General features: G+C 36.4%; 2 protein-coding genes across 2 annotated transcripts; one reads left to right on the top strand and one right to left on the bottom strand.

Moving 5' to 3' along the window:
- Positions 1–5,282: 5,282 nt before the first annotated feature.
- Positions 5,283–16,466, bottom strand: LOC107099247 (transcription initiation factor TFIID subunit 6-like). Its single transcript, XM_015397301.1, has 15 exons — positions 16,251–16,466; positions 13,461–13,618; positions 13,287–13,373; positions 13,055–13,208; positions 12,908–12,964; positions 12,701–12,820; positions 12,359–12,480; positions 12,148–12,225; positions 11,270–11,371; positions 11,006–11,188; positions 9,651–9,725; positions 9,279–9,404; positions 8,987–9,160; positions 8,691–8,882; positions 5,283–5,815 (listed from the first exon to the last, which is right to left on the bottom strand). The coding sequence occupies exons 2-15, from the start codon at positions 13,614–13,616 to the stop codon at positions 5,531–5,533; spliced, it is 1,911 nt and encodes a 636-aa protein (XP_015252787.1). The 5' UTR covers positions 13,617–13,618; positions 16,251–16,466; the 3' UTR covers positions 5,283–5,530.
- Positions 16,467–16,537: 71 nt separating this feature from the next.
- On the top strand, positions 16,538–23,863 carry mrps31 (mitochondrial ribosomal protein S31). The gene is made up of 7 exons (XM_015397302.1): positions 16,538–16,878; positions 17,418–17,816; positions 20,346–20,498; positions 21,542–21,685; positions 21,774–21,850; positions 22,032–22,172; positions 23,588–23,863. Exons 1-7 carry the CDS (start codon positions 16,778–16,780, stop codon positions 23,821–23,823), a joined length of 1,251 nt encoding a protein of 416 aa, XP_015252788.1. The 5' UTR covers positions 16,538–16,777; the 3' UTR covers positions 23,824–23,863.
- The last annotated feature ends 222 nt before the right edge of the window (positions 23,864–24,085 follow it).

The raw sequence follows: 24,085 nt of genomic DNA, 5'->3' as shown, positions 1-24,085 counted from the left end.
CTTTCCACCATTGCAGCAGCTCATAGGGCTGCTTTTTGCCTTGCAAATTTTGGGCCAGAGCTTGATATAAAGATCAGATAAGGTTTTAGCCACCACATTTCAATGGATTTACATAGATCATTTCACACATTTTCATATTTAAGCGATGGGAATGATAGGAGGTTCAAAAGGACGACAACAATTCTAAAAAAATTCATAACTTATCAGATAAGTGATCAGATTCTTTGATATGATGGAACTCCTGAACATGGGTGATGGCGACACCTACTGGCTCATCTATGCCACTGCACCCTCATGAATCTTATTTGATGTAAATTTGAACTTTAATTCCTAAATTGGTTCATAATCATAGGGCATTTTTGAGAAACTAAAAATTAAAACAGTATTCCTATATTTATCAAAAGGAGAATATATTTTTATTTCATACCATTTCCCCATTCCAGTAGGTCAGAGTTCATTACCTTTATGAGAGATCTCCACCTGCTCAGACATTTTCTCATAAACCGCCAGCTCCTGAGAAATACAGAAATAAAACCAAGTGGCTATAAATAAATCAAAATGCACCAATGAGAAGCTAAACTATAAATGATTTCATAACTTTTAGCCCTGGAAACGTTGGAAAGTAGCGGGTTTAGCTCGCTGTGACAGCGACTCACCATGATCATCCTCGATATTTCTTTGCAGTCTTCCTTTGTTGCAGCTCGTACTCTGAAATTCATGACTACAGCAGTAGATACCTTCTGCACAAATCAATACAGCTAACTCCTTTCATTCAAAAGAAAAAAAAAATCAAACAAACAGGAAATAGATCTGATGCGTAGAGCTGTCTTTTCAAAATAAAATGCCTGCATGTAATAAAACATTACAGTTACCTATTAACTTCTTTATTTGTTCCTCGGGTTAAAATCACTCATCTATATTTATTCACTGGATTGCTGATTGACCGAAAAGGGGAAGCTACAGGCCGCCATACTGGTGTACCCCACTCCCACGGAGATGAGAAGAAAGCTATTGAAAGCCTGTTGGTACAGTATTTCTATCACTTATACAACACGTCAATGTACTAAGCTATGGAAATCCTTTTTTTTTTTTCTTATTGAAGAATCAAAGTATTACAAGGCATATCTATGGAAGCCCGTTTCCACCACTCTGTAAAAAAAATATTATCTCATTATAATTATTTATTTATTTATTTATTATAATGATAGATTATAATGAGATAGTAGCTCGTTATAATGAGATGTTAACTCAATCTCATAATGGATGGCATTATGAGTGACTATATTATAATTAGTTTTTCAGGTAAAATTATAATTTGTAGTATGACTTACTTTATATTTCATTGAAAACATATGATGATGGTCTTCTGTATCTTTTCTTCCAGTGTATGATCACAGAAACAAGGGCCTGAGTGATTTCCTGAGAGAAAGGAATATTCCAGAGGAAACTATCGAGACCATGCTGAAAGAGAAGGTACTAGCTGAAAAAAATCAGCACTTCAGAAACTACAGTTTTTTTTAAAGGATGTGTCTAGCAACGTTATCTAATTTAATTCAAATAATTTGCATGCAATTCTAGTTCTGTTTTTGTAGCTTTAAAGAAATAATTTTTTATTGTCTCATTTGAGTTACTATCTCATTATATTGAGTTACTTTTCTTAAATTGACACTTATGTATTCAAGGAAATCCATATATACGCCGATGTGTCCTATGGTATAGTACCAGGGCTTTATGGCAAGCTACTTTAACATAAATTCGGTTATAACACCTTTACATTCAAGATATCTCAAATTGTTTTATGACTAGACGTTTTAGTGATTTAAGATATTTCTAATTATATTTTGACTAGTCAAAATAGCTATTCGAGATATCTCTAATTACATTCTGACTAGTCAAAATGACGTCAGATTTACCATTAACTTGTATGGAGAATTCATAGTACTGCCAAATTTTCACCAAACCTTGGAGTGACATCTTTAAATAGTTTGGACAGGAAACCCTTGTCCCGGTTAGATTGAAAGGCTATGAGGACAGGTGCAGCTATAGGTTCGAGGTTTTCAGAGGATTTAACTTTAAAAAGTGGCAGAATTTTTATATCAGAGCAAATGTTACTGAATAACAATAAGTGATCTGTAGCTATGTGGAAAATTTTCACACAATTTACATTATTTTCTATATTCTGGTGATTTTCAGAGAATTGAAGTAAAGCAGAATGGGCCTTACGAAAATGTTTTCACCCTAAATATACTGTAAACATAGAATTTCACAACTGTATTTATTAGTTATTTAATGCAGTTCAAGTAAAATAAACAATGGGAAACTAATAAGATATTAGTGGATTACTGACGCTAATACAGGAACCAGTGCATCGAATCCCATGCAAACTACACTGTGTGTGAATATTTGGTAAAAGGCTAAGGATTAAAAAATCTTAACTCATTATCTAATTAGTCTTTTTCTACAACTGAGAACTGAGACTGGGAGGCTGTATAATTCTATGGCTGCAACTAACAATTATTTTCCAAATAGATGAATCTGTCGATTACTTATTCAATGAATCGATTAATTATTGGAGAGCCAAAGATTCCTTAAAGAAGATTTTTTACCAAATTAAACCAGGTGAAGCTAAAACTTTGCCACCCCAGGATCTGGATAGAGCATATTGACAGATATAAAATATTTTTTTATTTCAAATGCAAAATGTTTACTGCTCTAAGTGGGTCGCTCTGTCAGCTAAAGGCATGTTTTAGAATCTCTTTACTCCATTGAACAATTAATCAATTACTAAATTTGCTGACGATTATTTCAATAATCGATTAATTGGATTAATTGTTTCAGCCATGGTAGATTCTATAAAAACTTATCATGACACAAGACAGCAACTTTCTGAATGTTTCATTTGAGAAAATGTGATGGAAATTACGTTTTCAAACATATTCAATGGACCAAAATAAGGATAAATGAATGAGATAAGTAATAATAAAATGAGAACATCCCTGTGGTTCCTCCTGTATGAATCCTGGATGACCGAGTTGTTCTGCACCTCCTCTCTGTCTTATGTTGTTGGCTGACTGATCTTTTGTGAATGAGTAATTCACTGTGAAATGTCAAAGTAGTAATTTTTTTATTAATTGGCTGATGCTGCCATTTTTGTAGTGTTTGTTTTTCTCATTTGAAAAAGTCATGTGCTGCAATATATTGCATGTTATATTGACGAAAAAACTCAAAGATTTTTAAAGGCTAATGCACAGACACAGTATAACAGTGCATGGCATCACGTATGCTCAATTTGCAAATAGGGAAATACTACAGCATTAACAGACATGTACTTGTAAAATCTTGAAATCATATGTAATAACAAAAAATGTAATCAATACATATATGTTATATGTACATCATCAATTTATCACTTTTGGCACGTCTTTATTATTAGGCTCCATTAACACATTAATTTTGTATATACATGATTCTAAGACATTGACTTCATACACACTATGCAATGTGATGTGCCCATTTTTTTTATTAGAAGTTAAATAATCTACTTATGCTATGAAACAGAAAAGTGTTTATCAAAGTGATTAATTTAACTTTAGTTTAAAAGTTTTAAGCCCCCCTGACAATGAGGAAATCATCATTGTTCGATGCTGTAGTGAACATTTTGTATACATTGCGAATGGTCTAACTAGGGAGTACCAATATGGCGGCCAGTGGATTCACTTCAACCCCGTACTACCAATGGGCAATCAGCAATCCAGCGAATAGAGATTAGTGTTTAAAATGGAGAACTTGACTTTTGGCGGTTTCTGTAGTTTCCTGCCATCTTTTTCTCTGGTTATCTGTAGACCATCAGGGTTTTTTTAAATGTGTGATTTTAGGCAGTTTTTACTCTTACTCTGGTTGTGTATCTTTACTTCTCTGTGTCCTATTTATATAAAAAGCTGTATATGTTTTTTATGTATGTAGTAGTTTCTTTCACAGGTCATACCGATCATGTGATCACTTACCTGCAGAAGCTGACCAACTGTGTCATTTTAACCAACACTCAAGCAGACTGACCAAAATTTGCCACCACCCTGATAGAGGCGCTTCATGCTGAAATGCGTTGGGATGTTTTTATGACATCAGCCATGTACGAATAAGGATTTTTAATAACTTTCCTCCAGAGTGCCTCAGATCTCTTCTAAAAATTCAGACGTCTTCATTAGCACGTTAAACCTCTTCACCTCCTCAACTATATGGCCAAAATGAAAAGCTCTGTTTTAATTATGACTTATTTAACATTTAGTAAGTGCAGTTTTTGTTGTACTACATGCATTATGTTTCATACTAAAAGCTTGTGATGGACTGATAAATCAACCAGNCGATCATGTGATCACTTACCTGCAGAAGCTGACCAACTGTGTCATTTTAACCAACACTCAAGCAGACTGACCAAAATTTGCCACCACCCTGATAGAGGCGCTTCATGCTGAAATGCGTTGGGATGTTTTTATGACATCAGCCATGTACGAATAAGGATTTTTAATAACTTTCCTCCAGAGTGCCTCAGATCTCTTCTAAAAATTCAGACGTCTTCATTAGCACGTTAAACCTCTTCACCTCCTCAACTATATGGCCAAAATGAAAAGCTCTGTTTTAATTATGACTTATTTAACATTTAGTAAGTGCAGTTTTTGTTGTACTACATGCATTATGTTTCATACTAAAAGCTTGTGATGGACTGATAAATCAACCAGCCCATATTTTGGGCCGATTAGCACCTCCTCTTATTTCTGCTAATAAATGCGTGTATTTTTTTTTTTTTTTTTTATCTTTGAGTTTGTCTTGTGTTGTGGTGATAATTGTGTTTTATAATCTGCTCAAATGACCTATACAGCGCTTTGATTTTAGCTTTGGCTGACTGAAAGCGCTTTATAAATAAAGTTGAGTTGAGTATTCGCTGGTTCAGCACCGCATTAGGCAGCCATGCCTTGAGATCACATGAAGGGCATGCTTTCATGCTCCCTCCATCTGCTAACTGTTGTTCATGTTTTGTCTGATTTGCGAATAAATGTTCCTGTCCTGTATCAATTCAGATTTATTGTGCGATTTTATACTGAAAATTGAGACAAAGACAAAGCTTCAAAAATTCATCATCCAAAAAACTTGCAGCAGTCATCAGGGATCAGTTGGACTGATGTTAAATAATCAGTATCAGCACTGGCCTTAACAAAAAAAACACACAAAAAAAAACCGGTTGATCTAATGACTAAAAGGAATTTCACACACAACAATGTGCAGGATTTTATACAAAATCAGATTTATTTTAGCGTAAAAAAGACATGAAATCAGTTAGAATATGAGCTGAAAGGCTGATGATTTCACAAACTGATCAGCTTTCATTGAGCATTAAGATATTTACAAAGTCTGGCCATGTTCGCTCTATTAAGTCAAGAGTTCAAATAATTCTGTCCGCTCTAAATTCGACCCATTTAGGTTCAGTCAAAGACAAACCCGGACATGAGAAGGATCTTCTCCTGCTATGCTCATATCAGTGTGGGGACTGGGTGCTTGCTGCAGGGGAATCGGAGCGTTCCATTTTCACTCCGTCGACTGGAGTTGAGGAAATTGAGGTCGGTAGCACAGAGGTCTTGGTCTCCAAGGAGGAGGCAGACGAGGGAAGAGACACAACGATGTACTTCTGCAGAGGCCGCGAAGCCGTGAGTCCAGGGCCGCTGCCGGGCTCTAGTTTTACCAAAGGCTGCAGTGTGGAAGTGGCACTGGGAACGGTGCTGGTTACTGGTGAGGCTGACTGGGAAGAGCTGAGGGTGATGACCTAAAGGAAAGATGGTGAGAGAAGTAAGTTACCTGATGAACAGTAGGACAGGATTTTAATACAGAAACGGTTAAAAAAAAAGGTCAATGTGAAGGAAATTTGAAATAGTATCCAGTAATTGAATTTCTTTATGTTTGTTGGTCAATTTAAGTTTTAAGGACTGTTTTTTTTTTTTATTCCATTTCAAATCTTCCAGAGCTCCTATTTTCAAATTTAGGTAAATTTGTTATCAGAGTTTCGAACACAAATATAATTTAGAAGGAATTGGGAGAAAAATCATAACCGGGTAAGAAAAAATTCCAAATAAGATTTTTCTTTCGTCATCATAAAATATAACAATTTATTATCAATTTAACAAACAACAAGTAAAGCCCTCTGAGAGCACAGACCTCCTCCAAGCAGCAAATTGTGACTTATCAGAATCAGAATTAAGTTATTGCTTAGTAGGTTTGCACTTACAAGGAATTTGACTTGGTGTTGATTGTGCACACACATTATATATATATATATATATATATATATATATATATATATATATATATATATATATATATATACAGAATCTATAGTCATTTACAATATAAGCATATAATATACTATACGTAATATTTAGTAAATAGCTATATACTATATACACAGTAGACTGTGCGTTAATGTCTATAGCTAAAACTCACTCATAATCTGGATCGCTACCAAACTTCAATTAATTGTTTCGCTGGCATGAGACTAACTTGTGAAAGAATATCCATACAATCCATTCATATTATTTCAAGTTATGCTGTACATAGACAGACAGACTCTCCTTTCCTAAAAGCATAACCTAATAGCTTCTAAATATATATAATCTTTTCTATGAGTTTAAAACATGGAGATATAAAACTGAACTTGCAGGCTCTTCCTTTATGGAAGAAAGAATGATCCTACCTTTGCTCAACAGACACTGAAAGACCTTTTCCCTTTTACAATAATATACCTATTTAAATAAGGCTTTAAACTACAAGAGTTGTCGAAGAAACAAACAAAAAAAAAAAAAAGGACACCAGGTTCTCGCCATCTTAATTTATTTTAGTGGGTCGCAACGTTGAAACTGTTTTGCCGAACTTCAGGCCCCTACGCTCAATTTTATGAGCAAATCGGCCGTTTGACTAACATCTGGGCTCCTTCCCCCAGGGCTCTTTCCAGTGCATTTCACCACAAATGCAGAAATTAGGCTGATGCACTCACTCAATGGCTGTGGAAAAAGTGTTTTAAAACACATTTACCTTCTTATTTGCACATATGTGTCCTTCAGATGCTGAGCGCTTTGAAGGAGGGGAACACATGCCACCGCCAAAACGAGACAATACAGGAGTAGCAGAGGAAACCAACTCCTCCACGCCTGCTCATGAAAAATCCCTGAGCCACCTTGGAAAGCCACCCTCCCACTAAGCACAAATTTGAGAAGTCGGATTTCTTTTGTTCTCTTATTATAATCATCATCAGTGTCTAAAAAAGAATTTTAAAATAGATTATTCTTTACACATTTTGTAACTTTGATAGTTTGCAAAGGTTTCCTGAAGGATCTGGCAGCAGGTGGAAAAAAAAATTAATAAATAAAAAAAATTGATGCAGCTGACCCCCGCAACTCTGCTCAGTCAGAGCGGTTCCACCCTGTTTGTTTCCCAGAAGCACTGGCGCTCGCCACTTCTCTATTTTTGCCACGTCAATTCCACATCAATCTAAATTAGACATAATTACTTAGACAGGAAGTCAACAGATGAAAAACAAGAGGATTTAGTGTACAATTAAAATTCTACATCTGCAGACTGTGGATCGCATTTTCTGGATTTTAATCTAAAAACAAACTGTTATTACATTTGATGAACAGCCAGGATAAATATGAGCATTAAATAATAAAATAATATGACTTGATGATGGAGCCAAAGAAAACAAGTTAAGGCGACTCAATAAAGAGCAGGCAGCACTAGTTAAACAAGCATTTTTCTGGTTTGTTCTATTTAAAACCTACAAGTGCGCTACTATGGATCAATGACACAATCCTAGTGTGATTCAAGTCCGAACGCACAAAGATGCTCTGCTCTATAACACTCCAGATGGAAGAGGGCGGCTGGCAGAATCGCAGCAATACGCCGCTTCCCCTTCCAGTGAAACCCTGGATATATGAAAACTACAAAAACAACTAAAAGGAAAAAGAATGGATGGAAAGAAACGCAGATGAATAGAGACATGAATAGATGAACACATGGAGGGACGGATCTGAAGCAGAATCACAGAATGAAGAAAGATTAATGAATAAACAAAGGTTCTCAAGCAATCCTTGATTGGTAGAAGTAGAGAAGCAAGCAATAGCAGAATATCAATAATAAAAAAAAAAAAAAAACAAGCCTGTGGTTAGCAAAAAAATAAAAACTGAAATAAAATCACAGTATTTTAATATAAATATTTGCAATGTTGATTTTTCTGGGTCTTGCATGGCTGCTTCAAGAGACTAATCCTGGACCCTAAAATTCCCTTTGACAGACATCTGGATGAATGTTTTTATCTAGACATAGACTATACCGGATCATCCCGATAATATTTAACGTGTTTTCTTTTTTCTAGTGTTGAAATCAGTAAATTCAGCAGCCGTGCCTTTAGATCACATGAAATGCATGCATTGTTGCTCCCTTCATCTGCTATCCATTGTTAATGTTTTGTAAATAAAGCTTCATTTTTGTTTAAATTTAGACTTATTTAAGGTTTGATATTGTGTCATTTTTTTTAATGATAAACAAGGAGGACGAAAAAGAAATATCGACTAATGTCAAAATAATGTGTACTGGCCTTAAAAATCCGTCATAAATAGATCCTGAAATTAAACCCTGAAAAAAGTTACCTGCTGGGTTGAGGCAGCTCCTGAACTGGTTCCCATGACGATGTACTTTGTTGCCGGAGGCGATGGTTGAGACGGAGTACCGGGTCTCGGGGACATGAGGGCGAGGGAGCTGGGGACTTTGATGATGCTGGGAGTGCGAGGCCCACTTGACCCACTGAGCCCACTTTGCGAGACTGAGAGGGTGGAACGAGGCTGCGAGGAAACGTCATCACGGATGGTTAACCAGCAGCTACTCAACCATCGCTCACACTCATGGAGCACAGAAACCGATCCTGCTTAGTTTGTTTTTGTCCTACCTGTGTGATTGTTAAGGTGGTACGGTTGACTTGCTGAGCTTGCAGTGCTGCTTGAGTCCTGGCCTTCATTACATGAGAACACAGCATGGTGCCGAGGTAGCCATAGTCCGTACGATATTGCTCCACGAGGTCCGGCTGAGGCCGGATCTTGGCAATGACACTCGCACAATGTTTCTAGGAAAGCAAAGAAATGGGATGAGGACCAGGTTTAAAATCATTGACAGACATTTGCTTTTTACTTTTTTTTTTAGTAAATAAATACTTTAGGGAAAGAACGAAAAGGATTCAATACCAGCAGGAGGCTTTGGACATGTTCAGCTCCTATCTTGTCAATATTGGAGACTACAGGCCCTTCCATCACCGCTTTGATGCGAGCGCCCTCTACAGCAAGCCGAGGAAGGATCAGCGTCTTTATCACCTGAGAGCAAAACAAGAGGCGGCGTAATGAGAGGACAGAAAAAATAACACCTGATGCAGCAAAATATTCTATTAAAGTAATTTAAAATATTCATCATTAAGAAGTAAAATAAATAAATCAGAATGAGTTTTTCTGGTTTAAAATCAATTACAGAATTAATTTTAGTGAATTCCTGTTTTGGGAAACGGCTGCAGCGTGTGATACTTTCAGAGAAAAGTCAAAATGAGACAATCTGCCCCCACTCACATCAGGTCCCAGTTCAGCGAGGCCTGCGATGGAGCCGTATCGGGTCGTCCACTGGGTTTTGTCATCCAACAAACTCTGAGGAAAACAAAAACCAGAGGGTTCCATATGAGAAACATGTCAAACGGAAATGAAGAATCAAATCAGGAACAACTGGAAGTGACGAAGACGCCTAAAGGTCCTGATGAAGGACTGGTTGAGTGTCCTGTTTAAGAAGGTGTGGGGATCTTTTTCACTGGGACCAAAAACTATCAAAATTTCCCGTTTTTAAAATGTCAGCTTCTTTTTCATTAAAATTAATAATTTTTCAACCACAATACAGCCACAATGTCTGATTTCCAGCTGTTGTTATTGTGGCAAATACTTAGCATTTCCTGTCTTCACGCTGGTATCTGGGCTTCAAAGTAAAAGCTTACATGGATCGTTGTAAACATTATTGCAGGTCGCATCTTTGTAAGTTGCACTCGGTGAGAGAACAGAGTGATAAGCGTCTCCATGACTGATTTCAAAGCAGGGTTTCTACACTCTTAAAAGGTTTTGCTAATAAATCAGAATAGGGTCTAAAGGCAGCCATTACCAGAGTCTGAGGAATTTTTGTAATCCAACAAAAAAGTGATTGTCTGCCAAAAACTGATCAGTAATGACAGCTGTAGCAGGTAAATGTATATGTACTACTTACACTTTTTTTTTTTTTACATGCATACATGCACATTATATACATATATATAAAAAATAGTTTTATAAATTTTGATGGGTGCAAAATATACTAATATTTCTTATGCTAACAACGTTGACATGAAAGGACCCTGTACCAATAAAACTAGTGGGATGAAGTGACATGAGGGGGAAAAAAAAAAAAGAAAAAAAAATCACAGTAGTTTTGCGAAAGAGCTAAAAAAAAAAAAAAAAAGGCTTCTTCTTATCGTTACATTTATCAGATTTAAGGCTCAGAAGCCACAAGGAGTTTTTTGTTTTTCTTCTGAACAGGTTAAGGTAAAAGGCTAGCATTAGCAGACCTGGCAATTGGCTGGCAAACAGTGGAGAAGTCAAACCTGTAGCTATACCTTTAAAACCTTTTCACCATTAGTCTGTTTTTATTGGCTGAAAAATAAACCAATTACACAATATTTTAACGAAGAAAATGGAGCAGAATATAAACATGCAAATGGTCTTAAATGTTTACTCTCAGCCCCAAGGTTATGATAAGAGTCAATTTTCTGTAAATGGTCTTGACTTCTTAAGCCAGGTAAAATAGTTAATAAAAGATGCATGACATTTGGCTGAGGGACCATTTTCCATTATATACAACTTCCTCTGAATTATCCGATTGTCACACATGAAGTAGAAGAGAAGCCCACCTTGGTGAGAGTTTTGGTGATACGGGACTGAATGTTATTGGTAGTGGTGCTGAATGTTTTACAGCTTTGGGCCATCAGGCGAGCTGCAAAGTCCCGTAAAGCCCAGTGGTTGTCAACGTCCGGCCGTAAACACAGCTGCTTGCTCACAATGCAGGTGACCACGGCTGGGATCAGCTCATGCAGCTAAAAATGAGACAAAAAGCATCGCTCAGTGTGACGAAAAACAAATGATGGCGACTTTATATTTATTTTTTTTATACTTACATATTTTTCCAAATACAAAGTGGGGTTGTCCATTAGAGCTTTCACCATTCGCATTAGATAAATCAGTAGAGCCAAGTTGTTTTGCACCACATTAACACGAACCTTTGGAGAGAGCATAGCGACAGCACAACACTTAAAGACGGGAGTGGGCGTGGCCTGTAAAGGGAAACTACAGACACAAGTCAAACTAAAAAAAATATTTGGAATAAATACATAATTGATCAGTAGCAATTATTAGAAAGAATTCTATAAAAATATATTTTCTTTCCTCCTGTATCAAGGCATGAAAAATATGAAAATAACAGATTTTTATCCCATAAACACTTCAACCACCCCTTTTCTACACTTTTTAAAGGTGAATAGAAAAATCTGAAAAATTTGCTCCTATGCATGAACAAATGACTAAGAACCTCAGGCGTTAAGTTACAAGCATATCTTCCATGTTTGACATCTACAGATAATAACAGCAGCTTTTAACTGTTGCAACAGAGCTCTATACTCCTGCATTGAGTTGCCAAGTCGGTCTGTGTGCGAGCCCAGTGAAGAGCTGTAGACGTTTATAGTAGAGGTGGACGTACGTGCAGTATTTAAAAAAAAATGGTATCAAGAATCAAAAATTGTTCTGATTATCGATAGAGCTTAATTTTTTTTGTATTGTGAGCAAACCTAATTTAATTACAATTGGTTAAACTCAGAATTTTTTTTATTATTTATTAAATTTTAGTTTCATTTATTTAATTTCTGTTTGGGATTAATAAAGTATTTTTGAATTCAATTGAATGGACAGATGAGGCAAAGAAAATGGGAAACAGTTATCAGCTGGGAAATGTGGAAACGTTGCGTCTCCATTGAGAAAACGAGAAACAGTTCATGCTTACTCCTTCAGAAATAAATGTGCTGAATCTAGGGAGCATCTGATACAGTCCAGGATCTGTAGCTATACTCTGTAGAGCTTCCTGTGTGGAAAGAAAAGAGAAGGTTGAGAGTTAAAGGTTTCTTTTAGAGAGGAAAATATTATTTGTTTTGGCTTTAAGAGACAAAATAATGACCATTTTATAGACTGCATGCAGAAAAAACAAAAAAACTCACAGCTCTTTTAGCTTCACAGGAGCCAACACATGCTTCAGTGATTTCCTTGTAGTATAGCTGCTGTTCTACAGAGAGCTCATGGGTGCTACGTGGCTTCAACCTAATTAGACCCTTCTCCTTTCCTGTAAAAATGACAAAAAGAGGTTTAAGTCGCAATACAACTTCGATTCTACTAAGTCAAATCCATAAAACAATGGAGGGAACTGCTGTTTTTCCTCAGTGCCGTACTAAGAAAACATGACATAACATTTCAGATGATTAAAAAAAATATTTAGAGTCTAAAACTGGCATAGAAAAATATTATTCAAGCAGTTCCTCTAAAAAAAAAGAAAAAACACTGACCTTTGTTATCAGGAGTTGGCGTGTTCTGACCCTTGCCTTGAACTGGACCTTTCTCCTCCTGACCAGGTTTGACTACTTTAAGGGGTTCAGTCGACTCAGCTTTCTGCTGCTCCTTCGATGCTAAAAAGTAGGAAAGGAGAAATAAAATCTATGCTACATGTTTTAACTTTTGATATACTGAGACAAATAAAAGTCCAACAAGCTAACCTGGTGGTGGGTTTTCTGGAATCGACGGCTGAACTCCTTCAATACTTAACCAGTGAGCTGAAAATAAAGATTGATCATGAAATCATTTAGACAACACCCTCATAATATAATAGAACAGAGCAGCATGTAACCTGATCATCTGAGTACCTTTGAGAGAAACATCTAAAGGAACCCGTGGAAGAGGTGTGTTTATAATGTCACTGAGGTCCACCTCCTTTTCCTCGTAGAAATGAAGCTCTCTTCCACCGCCGCTCGCAAAGCGAAAAGGAATAAACTCCTGCGACTGGAACCCGTACAGGGGCTAAAAGAAAGAGGGGGAGATCAAATCAATGACATGCAACACGAAACTGGCCTGTTTCAGCTCGAAAATATCTCTCACCTCCACATTTTTTAGCTTCAGAGCGTTGTCTATGTCACTGGTGGTTAGTTTACGCCTCTTTCCGTGATGCATGAATTTTAGAGCATCCTATTAAACAAAAAACAGAAATGATTAATCGTAAAATAATGCTTCTCAAACATATGGAACTAGGACATGTTTTTTGTAAATGAATACTTGTGCAATTTCTTTGATTCTGTAGCTGACTTCCTCACTGAGGGCCACACAGCTTTCCTCCTGTAACTGGCCCACTCCCACAGACTCTGCCATGGCTTTCATGGACTCTGTGGGAAGGCTGACAGAGCATTGCTTCTGCCGACGTTCCTCCGCCATGACTGGGAAACAAAGCAGGACATTTATTTATCAATAATGATAATAATTTTTCCTAGGCATAAAATGGTGAGATCACTTTTTCAAATTGCAGAGACGCTGATTTGTAATGACACTATATTTAACAAGTGTAAGACACTATATTTCTCCCTACAGCCCTTTAGGTGGTGTTTAGGTGTGTTTGGCAAAACTCAGAAAGGTAGAGAGTTGCAGATAGCAGCAGATCTGTGCGTTCAAGTAGAAGTAAACACTTTTTCACGCAATGGATACAGTGAAGTCCTGCAATAATGGACTCTGGGCAAGCAAGCTTTCACAAACCAAATGCCTGGAGTGAAATATTTACAAGCTTGGGGTTTAATGAGAAGGAAAATCAAAATATGTATAAAATCAAGAGATTCAATTGCAGATTGAAACTTAAACTTTCCAACTTGAGGAGTTCTGTATAGAGAAGATCATTTTAAATGTTATTTAAAAAGAATGTTTGCAAAACTCAATCTGAGTGTATAAAATCTTTAAACATTACAACTGAAATAAATATAAAAATCTGAAATCTATAAAAAAAAAATACTAATTACATTAACAAATATTGAAATTAGTTTTGGAAAAAAAAAGTACATAAAGCAAAGTTACACTCAAAATCTTTCTTGATTAAAAACGCTATTTTAAGTTTAAGGAGTACAAATTTTCCTCTTGCTGGAAAAACTGGATACATTTGTTACAAAGGGTCAGATGACAGAAGATTTTTTTTTTGTAACACAAAAAGTAGGCAATAAAATAATGAATATACAAAACAGCCAACAATCTTTAAAAAAATATGTCCTATAATAAATCCTAAAGATATTTAGGTGTTTGTAAATTTCAGCTCAGTAATGAGAGAGACAGTCTGAGGAGCAGATACATGTGCTATATTTACTACCAGAGGATTGTAAGAAATGTAATAACAGAAATAATGCTTGGACGGGTGCAGGAGGACATTTTAAGATGCATAACTTACAACTTTTAAATAAAAATAAAAAAAACACTACAAAGCACAACAATTCAAGACTAAATAAGAGGTTTTGGTTACCAATTTAGTTGACCCCAGGTGTCTACTACAAAATAACCAAACAAAATATACAGGCTTTAACTTTTGGAGACGTAATTTTCTGTATTCTGCTCATTTATTGTAAGGAAATGTTGCTGTGCAACATTATCATCCAGCAGCAGGGATTCATAATTATTACGTTTTGATCAAGGGATCAATAGCTATTGATGTTGTTTAAATAATCGATTAAGCTATTAATTATTTGTAATTAATCAATTATTAGAAAAATAAATACTTCAAGTAAATGAACATCTTTAAATGAATGTTTGGAATTTAGAAAATCTTTATTGCATGTTTTGAGTAAACTGGAAAGGGCCAAACGTGAAAAAAACATGCATAAGATAAGCAGGCACACATAAATATATAACCTTATATATAAAATAAAGACTTTCTATCGTAAATGAAAGATGTTTTATACTTTTTGTAAAGTTTTGTCTCAAGTGCAGGTCATTTTTAGCATGTTTTAAATGTGCATCAATACGTTAGGTAATGATTCCTTAACTAAATTTGTTGCCGATTACGGTATTTTAATAATAGATTAATCTGACCTTTTCTGAAAACAATGTATAGTTTAATAAGGTTATGCTATTTATCTTCACTTCCATTTATAAGCTTACTTAACTACAAAGATACATTTGTTAATGCCATACATGAAGTTAGGATTTAATTAACGATATTGAGCATCCCCTGTTTCAGAGACCAGCCACTGACCAAATTGTAATTGATTAGAAAATATCCCTGATTTTTCTTACATAAATTAATGACATTTTGCAGGCTTTTTTAAGCTCTGAAAAGCCTCACTTGCCACATAACATTTCAGTATGTTGTTTTTGAATCCTATGTAATTTTCAACAGCAATTGAATGTAAGGTTTTATCAGTGTCCCAAATCTATGAAAGTTTAACTTATTTTAAGTGGTTTACCAAATACACTTTTCCATGAGTATTTCTGGAATCCACTTGTTGAAAACAGTTTGGCTTCCATCAGAACGCTGAACAACGCATATTATTAAAGAATATTAATATATATAGTCTATAATTTTTTTTACAGTATAACTATACAAACAAAAAAATGCAACACATTCAATCTTGCAGGATGATTTAAAAAAATTAAAAAATAAATGAGTAAAGGACCTTATTGACAGAAGCAGAAAGATACTTTCATAGATATCCGCGCTGTAAAAAGCATGGATGACACTTTCATCTCTAAAAGGGTGAAAAAATGCAACAAATTTCACGAGTCCCAACTCTCAAAGACAGAAACACTAGATTGCAACTTTAATTACCACTTAACTTGATGTTTACCACTTAAAATCTATCCCTACATGTAAACATTAGTGCGCTTCACAGTGAGCGGCGGGTTAGACACTCTGGCGGAACTGGCAGTAACACACAAGTTTTGCTTAAAAAAAGCATGCAGTAAAACGCTTAAAAAAATAAAAATATCTCTAAACACTTTGAATCTCTAAGTTACTTTATAATAAATGAATACTTGCGGTAAGAATATGCCTGTTAGCTTCCATGCTAATAGCGTAGCTACCGTTGACATTATTACCTGTGAAGTTTTCCTCTCCCTTCGAGTTCACCGGGAATTTTTAATCAATCAAACGATATCAAAATTTATAAAAATGACGATGGCGCAAAGCTACGTCTTCTCGTTTAATACCCATCTTTGATTGTTAAAAGCTAACTTGACACAGACTGTAAGCTGGGACATCCGCTCATGAATTAGCGCTATGTTCTGTCGCCATTTTGAGTCACGTTCCAATTGTAGCATCGCGAGATTACAACTGACAGCCACAGCAACCTGGCCAGTACCGTTTAAAATGACAACGAAAAAAAAAGTGGATATAGCTATATTCTAATCATAAAATTTGTATCAATATAACAGTTGTACGTTTTTGAATATTTAGATGATACTATTTATCGTTACTACAAGGAAAACCTTTGGTGAATCTTTATGTAACAACCCATTCCCTCGAAGCGGAACCATTGTTTTGTCTCGAAGTGTATCACGGAGCGTTATTGTATAGGAACAAAGAAGCACCAAAGGAGTGTGGAAGGACACTGCACGAAACAAATATGTATAGAATTTTATCCCGGGCTGTCTGTACGGCTCGGAACCATCATCTTTGTGTTTACGAATGCTATGTGCTCCCAGTTAAATATGACGACGTCTTAAGGTGAGTTTACAGTACAACTCTACACTAGCACCATATAAGACAACGAGAGCAACTTAGAGGAAAGTGTTTGCCTGAAGGTGTTGGTGTCCCAGAAAAGCCTGTTTTTTTATTATCATTAATAAATTTGGTTGTAATTAATTACTTTAGCTGTAAACTAGGTTAACCTGGGCGGGTTGGGTGGACGGGATTGATTGACATGTGGTGCAGGCTGTCGTTTCTATGACAACTTATAAAATGACTGGAATGCTGATCATGTCTGTAGGTTAGGAATTAAGACACTTAACCTTTTTTATTGGCGCAATAGTTTATAGGATGTCAATCAGTTTGACCTCAAATGTGTAATTGGCATTTACACTACAAAAAAACAAAAAAAACAAAAAAAAAAACATACAAAATAAAAGAAAACAAATGATCTGCCAGGTCTGTTTTCTCCCATTCTTGTAAATAAAGCAATTCCCCTTGAATATTAAATGATACCCAGCTGTCCTTCAGTTACTATAACTTTCCTTTTCTCTTATGTTGTTTTCCATTTACCACAGGGCATTCACTGGAGCAAACACTCTGAGCACATGTATAATCAGACAATGTGAAAAGAAAGATGTCTCTGATCAAAATGAAACAACAACTAAAGATGTCAAACCAGAGGTGGAGGCAAAGGCAAATGATGGAGGTGAAACACAACAGCAGGGAGATGGGAAAGTCGAACAGGTTTTGTCCAAACCATCACAAGTCAAGAGTGACGGAGCTAAAAGCGGGAAGGAGGGTCTTTTGGACCTTCTTGGAGCCATGAAGGTTGAAGTTACCAACAAAAGAAAGCTGAAGAACCTGAAGACGAAGCAAAGTTTTGAAACGTCTGCACAATATAAATCCAAGCCAGCTGCTATGGAAAGCACGATCAGCATGTTTCAAAAGGCGACGGTGCAAGCTTCAGCCAAGAGGTACGAAACCTATGAGTTAGATTCTCTGCCTTGAAGAGAATGTCAGATTTCAAGAAGTTTATACAATTTTTGTCACATTACCACCACCATGCTGGTGAAGATTCTCAGTCTTTTTTAATTTTCTTTTTTTTTTGGAATTACTATCAAAAGTTTCCATGTTTCCTGTTGGGTTTTATGTGAGAGCTCAATGCCTGTGCTGATTATTTTTTTAAAGAAAAAAATCTGTTCTCTTCAGCCCCCCCTTCAGGTAATTCTAAAGCAGAACATCTAAATAAAATAATGCTAATTTAACTTTATTGATCTCACAGTGGAGAAATTTACCTCTGTATTTAACCCATCCCCTTGGGGAGCAGTGGGCTGCCATCATGGGGCGCCAGGGGACGGTGTGGGGTTAAGGGTCTTGCTCAGAGACTCAGGGTGGCAGTCTGTGGGAATGGGGCCTCCAGAACCTCAGGATACCACTAGGCCACCACTCCTCTATTGTCCACCAGCATTAAACATCCAGCAACTGAACTTATAGCTCCATCAGCTCTAACCAGCTTTCCCCACTGTGCTAGGAAAAGCATCTCTACATCATCATATTGCCACCTGTTTTACTTTGTGTAGGATGTTTTCTTCTGTCAAAAATACTCTAGCTTTTAGCATATAGGTTGAAAAGGTCAAGGGTGACCACCTATTCCACATTTAATTTCAAAACATTTTATTATACAGACCAGTTCACAAAACACGTCAGGGATAATTCAATCAGACCATCCACCCAGATTGGTTTAAAGTTTACTAAGGAATACTTGCTGATTGCAAGGATTGCAGGATCAATTTCTCCTAGTTGAGCATGTAGAGACAGTCGCTTGCATTACGTCATTAACTCAGGAATTCCTCACACAGAGTATGCATGCCGAGACAGTGGAGAGGAAAAACTTCCTTTTGACAGGTAGAAACATCCAGCAGAACCAGACTCGGTGTGAGCGACCTTCTATTGATGCTGACTGAGGCTTTGAGGAAGAAACAGACATGCAAAAGTAAACTTTCTATGGTAGTAAATGAAATTGTGTACTAGCTCGATAGGTGGCTCTGTCTAGGAAAGAAATGTATATATATATGGTAAATATATATTTTTTATTGTATTTTTCTGTGCCCTTTATGGGCCAGATTTACTTTTGTGTTAAATTGTTTTGGATTGGGCTGAGTTTCAGCCTCATCGTGCATCCTGTTTCATGTACAGTAGTATATAGGGGAAATCAAAGGCAAGAGCCTGTCAAGACCACCTCCCAATATGGAAAACTTACTGAGCTGTACAAGCCAATTTAACTCAGCCTCATGCAATTGCGCATGTGGAAACAAGGGAATTCTTCTTCCTTTCTGATTTTTACCTCCTGGAAGGTCTGACCAATGACATCTCTCTATGGCACTGAAGCTGATGTGTGGTTTCTGGACATACAGGGTGAGCAGTCAGATCTAATCAGAGCATCGGTCCATACAGTGTAAGAACAGGTATGAGCTGTGAACATTAAAACACTGCAGTTTCGTCGTACAGTTTGATCTATAGCTGGGTACCATGACTGAAAACGTGTTAGTGTATGCTTCCTTAATCAGACAAGCTCTGATCCAGTTTACATGTCAAATTGATGAAAAGGAGCATATGCAGTAAGCCACAGAAGAAGCGGAGCTCATAGTTATGTCTTGAGAGAAATGGGACTAAGCAATGAAAAACAGGCCCAACTCTATCATCTACAATCAAAGGTGTTCATATAAGGAATCCAGCTGATGTCTCCTTCTAGAATGGCCAGCAAATATGAAAAATAATAAAAAAGAATATTAAGTTAGAGGTTGAACAAACAAAGAAAAAGTGGTCCCTGTGTCCTCCAGCAGTCTAAGCCTATAGCAGCATAACTATAGAGACTGGAGCTACTCTATAAGCTTTAACTATAAGCTTTATCGAAAAGGAAAGTTTTAAGCCTGGTCTAAAAAATTGGGGGAAATAAATCATGTGATGGAAATCATGTGGTTTGTCTGTTGCGGTGAGCTATAAATCATACATCACAATAATACCTTATTTTCTGTTGGTCTCTCAGATAAGATTCTGGTAAAAATACATTTAAGTGTGTGGTTGTAAAGTGAGACCAGCGCGTTTTGGCTTGGGGCCCTTTCTTGGGGTAATTCACAAGTCACCCATTTACAAATGACTCTAGGGAAGGCCACAAGCCGAAACGCTTTGTCTCAAATAAAGTTTGTTCATGCACTTCAAATGTTGCTGAAGTTTTTTCCTCACCAGTTCATTGAACCTCTTCATGCACATTGGAAGTTGGTGAAGTTGTGTCACGAAGTTTGGATCTCTGGTTGGAAAGTGAGGAAATGTGGAAAGACCAATTACTTTAAACAGGTTTTATGATTAATGCGAAAGTGTCTGTTTATACTTGGTTATTTCCATTCAGAGTCAGAAATCACATTATCATTCAAGTTACTTTGTAAAAACTTAGCTGCAGTGTTTGAACCTTATCTGAAGGTTTTTGTTTCTGTTTTGTTTTTTAGTGACGCATTGGATCCTGATATAGTTGCAGCAGCATCTGCTGCAGCCGCCACCCTCCCTAATCAGAGCCAGGCAGAGTCGGAGCTGCTGAAACAGTTGAGGCAGCGCAAAGCACTCACCGAAGCTCAGAAAAAGGGCGACATCAACAATCTCGGGTATATTTCCTGCGTTCAGGACAAACATTAATGACTTGAATCAGTTCACTCTTAACAAGAAGTTGTTCTTATTCGGATCATCTGTCATTAAATAGCTTTAATTTGATCATAGTTCAAACCTATAAAAAAATCTGTAACAAGTTCACCACTCCAGCATGAATTATTTCTTATTTGTCTATTTATGTAATTTATAAGTAACTCTGTTGTTTATTTATTAGTTTCACTGCTAAAGTTTTTTTGCTCTGCCAGCAAACACCCACAAACTAACTGGGCATTAGATGACTAAACTGACTGGGCATTAGATGACTAAACTGACTGGGCATTAGATGACAAAAAAACTGTTTTTGTTGAGACCACCTCGTTGGAGGGTTTGGGCCACTATAACAACACAGTGTCAGAAAGGTTTTCCAAAGTTCATTTTGATATTCCTGATCATATTAGTTTTAAGTTAGTGCAGCTGATTAATTACCACAGAACCCATAGATGCATTTTGAAATGATAATTTAGAAAAAAGCATTTTCTTTTACTTTAATTAATCGAAAAATAATTGCTAGATCAAGTTAAGTCTTTTAAAAATAACATTGTTTAAAATTGTATCCCTTATGGCCAACTCTTCCATCAAATATCATATTTCATTAAACAATACTTGTAGCAATTCAAAATACCAATATGGTGATCCTTAATTAGACAATGTTGGTACTGATTTCAAATACGACCAAATGAATCTTGAATGTAAAAATATTTATAGGCAAACATCCATTTTATAAAACTCTTAAACCTCCAGCCACTAGTTGGCAGCACACCGCCCAAGAGCCTGTTAATCACCTGCCGCAGGAGAGCAATAGCAGGATATTGTGATCTTTCACAGAGTAGAAAAAGCAAGATGTCCTCTTTGTTAATATATCGGGATAAATCTTATCGTTACACATGTATCATGATTCTTATCTGTTCACCAAATTCTTGCCAATTCACACCCCTGTCTTTTATTAATGAATATTTCTATCTCTGCATTCACTGTGTGTTTTGATAAAAATCGTCCTCAGAGATTTAATAGCCGACATGAAAGTAGGGAAGAAACCCGCTCGGCAGAATGCTTGGCCTGCGGATCAGATCCGGTTTGACGATGACGGACAAGGATACACACACGATAGAGGGATTACCGGTGAGCTGGCCAACATCCGGAAAAGGTGAGGAAAATGTTTTGAATTGTCAGTGAAATAAAGGTAGAGATGAAAGGAATATGTTTCATTTTTTTTTCCTTTTTATTATTTTTAGGAGGAATGTTTTCCCGACAAAAAGACTTAATATCTTCTCCCCCACTACTGATCAGCAGGGAGGCGAATCAGCCCTCGGTAATATACATATTCATGGGTCTAGCTTAGAAGTTATTTCAGTGTTTAGCCAAATAAATCAATGTTCTACTGCAACTATTTGTTAGATCAGAAGTAATTACGTCATAGATTTGAAGTCAGAATTAGAATTCAGTAGTTTTTGGCTTTATTATTGCTTTTAACACTGGTGACATGTGCCCAGCTAAACCAACCCTGTGGGACATGGATTTTGCCAATGAGTTGTCGCTGTCAGCCAATCAAATGCCTCGCAATGGGTTCGAGGAAATGATCCAATGGACCAAAGAGGGAAAACTGTGGCAGTATCCCATCAACAATGAAATTGGTGAGTGTTGGAATAAAATTTCCCGACGTTAAGGTCCTTTTCTACCTTCTTATGTCACATTAGGGTCATAAACTTTATGCAGATACTATGTGACAGAGCAACACCAAGTATCCCTCAACTTTGAGGTTAAACTTAAATAGTTCTACCCTTAGAATGTTTAATTAGAGTTTTTAGTTTCAGAATAGATTATCTCACTAACTAAACTAAACTACAGTATGCATCTAATCAACACTCCACTTCTGTGGGAGGAATCCTTCAAAGGATGCATCCTTTCCTGATTGGCTCTTATGCTCTGGAGGGATGGGAAACTATGGAGCCATTAAAGGGGAGCTTGGCTTACCTTCCAATTTAAGAGATTTAAATTTTATAGATATGTTTATATTAAGGATTTATTTATTAGCTGTGAAATTTAGATAATATATAATATTCATATAGAATGTAGAAATAGATTTAATTAATAGATTTAATGAATCAATATAGATATTATATAATTCAACATCATTTAGCTTTTTTCACTAAAGGTGAGAGAAAAAGACATTTGTGTTTTTGTTATAATAAAAATGTATAGATGTTTTTTGCTGAGTTTTTACATTCTGAGCTCCACAATCTTTCCTGTGCATTGATAATGTGTCCAGATGCAACATAACAGGCAACAATTAAGGGTGTGAATAAAAAAAAAAAGAATGTGTAGAAGGGCATCTTCATACTGCAAAAATTTCATAATGTACATGTAATAGTAGCATGAAAATACTCCACATGTATCTAATTAAGCGCTTGCTGATATATTGAAATTTGACGTCTTTATTACAAATAATTTTAATCAGATTTTCCTTTGGAAAAGATAAAACATCTAATCGCTATTGTTATGTATTTTTTTATCATCTAAATAAATAAAAATGGAATAAGAAAAAGTAATGTTGGCCTAAAGAAACAGGGATCGTATCCGTTGGATTGATGCCAAAGTAATCAATGACCGCATCGGCCTGAGAAATAAAAAAATGGATCTGTAATCACAGACTAAAGTATCCCCGAAGTGATGCATGGTGATTGCAGCGTCATGCTGTTTGATGTTTTCTTGTACAGCTGGGAGATGGACACTGTAAGGATCTGATGCTTTTGCAATGAATGGACGGCAAAGGGTGGAATATTGAGCCATCGGGGGATGATTACAATTTAAACCTTTTCATATTGTCTGGATAAGAGAAGAAAAAAGAAAATCAAGAATATTTTAACTCCATTAAATCATGCAGTATGGCATCATAGCTGGAAACAAAGAAAGCTAGTGTTGATATGCAGGAAAATCTGCAAAAGAAATGATTTGCAGAGTTATGACTCTTTTTTTTTTTTTTTTTTTTTTTTTTTTTTTTTTTTTTATTTGTTTACAAAACTTTTTAATGTTCTGTTGTCTGTGTTAGGCCTTGAGGATGAAGCCAGCGTGCCGTTCCATGAGCATGTCTTCTTAGAGAAACATTTAGAGGAGGGCTTCCCCCGTCAGGGGCCGGTGCGACACTTCATGGAGCTGGTGGTGGCGGGTCTGTCTAGAAACCCCTACCTGACCGTTCAGCAGAAGAAGGAGCACATTTCCTGGTTCAGGGACTACTTTCATCAAAAGAAGGACGTTCTCAGTGAAGCCGATGTGGACCTGAGCTGAACCTAAGAGGATGAAATTGTTTCCTGTTATTTACTGGATGGAAAAACACACAAAAACAGGAGTCAATTTGTTTTGTTTTGCTTCTAACAGGGCTTCACTTTTTGCCTCACTCTTCTATATGTTGACTGGTTCTTAATACAAAAACACGGTTCAGCTTTTCCTCTGCAGAGCAGTTAGAAAGGACCAGTCCAACTTCTTCTGAAATGCATCTCTTCTCTCCTACTTTGTCATTTCGTATCTACCAGAATAAATTATGAAACAA

The sequence above is a fragment of the Cyprinodon variegatus genome, unplaced genomic scaffold (assembly GCF_000732505.1).
Source record: "Cyprinodon variegatus isolate N-32 unplaced genomic scaffold, C_variegatus-1.0 Scaffold850, whole genome shotgun sequence".
Lineage (NCBI taxonomy): Eukaryota > Metazoa > Chordata > Actinopteri > Cyprinodontiformes > Cyprinodontidae > Cyprinodon > Cyprinodon variegatus.
This window is presented reverse-complemented; position numbering and strand designations above follow the sequence as displayed.

Excerpts from the sequence above, each read along its gene's own strand:
- LOC107099247 (XM_015397301.1), bottom strand. The coding sequence starts at position 13,616 with ATGGCGGAGGAACGTCGGCAGAAGCAATGCTCTGTCAGCCTTCCCACA. Across the intron at positions 12,965-13,054 it reads TTTAGATGTTTCTCTCAAAG|CTCACTGGTTAAGTATTGAA; the intron begins GTACTCAGATGA and ends CTTTATTTTCAG. Across the intron at positions 12,481-12,700 it reads GCCAACTCCTGATAACAAAG|GAAAGGAGAAGGGTCTAATT; the intron begins GTCAGTGTTTTT and ends TCATTTTTACAG.
- mrps31 (XM_015397302.1), top strand. The coding sequence starts at position 16,778 with ATGTATAGAATTTTATCCCGGGCTGTCTGTACGGCTCGGAACCATCAT. Across the intron at positions 16,879-17,417 it reads AAATATGACGACGTCTTAAG|GGCATTCACTGGAGCAAACA; the intron begins GTGAGTTTACAG and ends CATTTACCACAG. Across the intron at positions 17,817-20,345 it reads GTGCAAGCTTCAGCCAAGAG|TGACGCATTGGATCCTGATA; the intron begins GTACGAAACCTA and ends TTTGTTTTTTAG.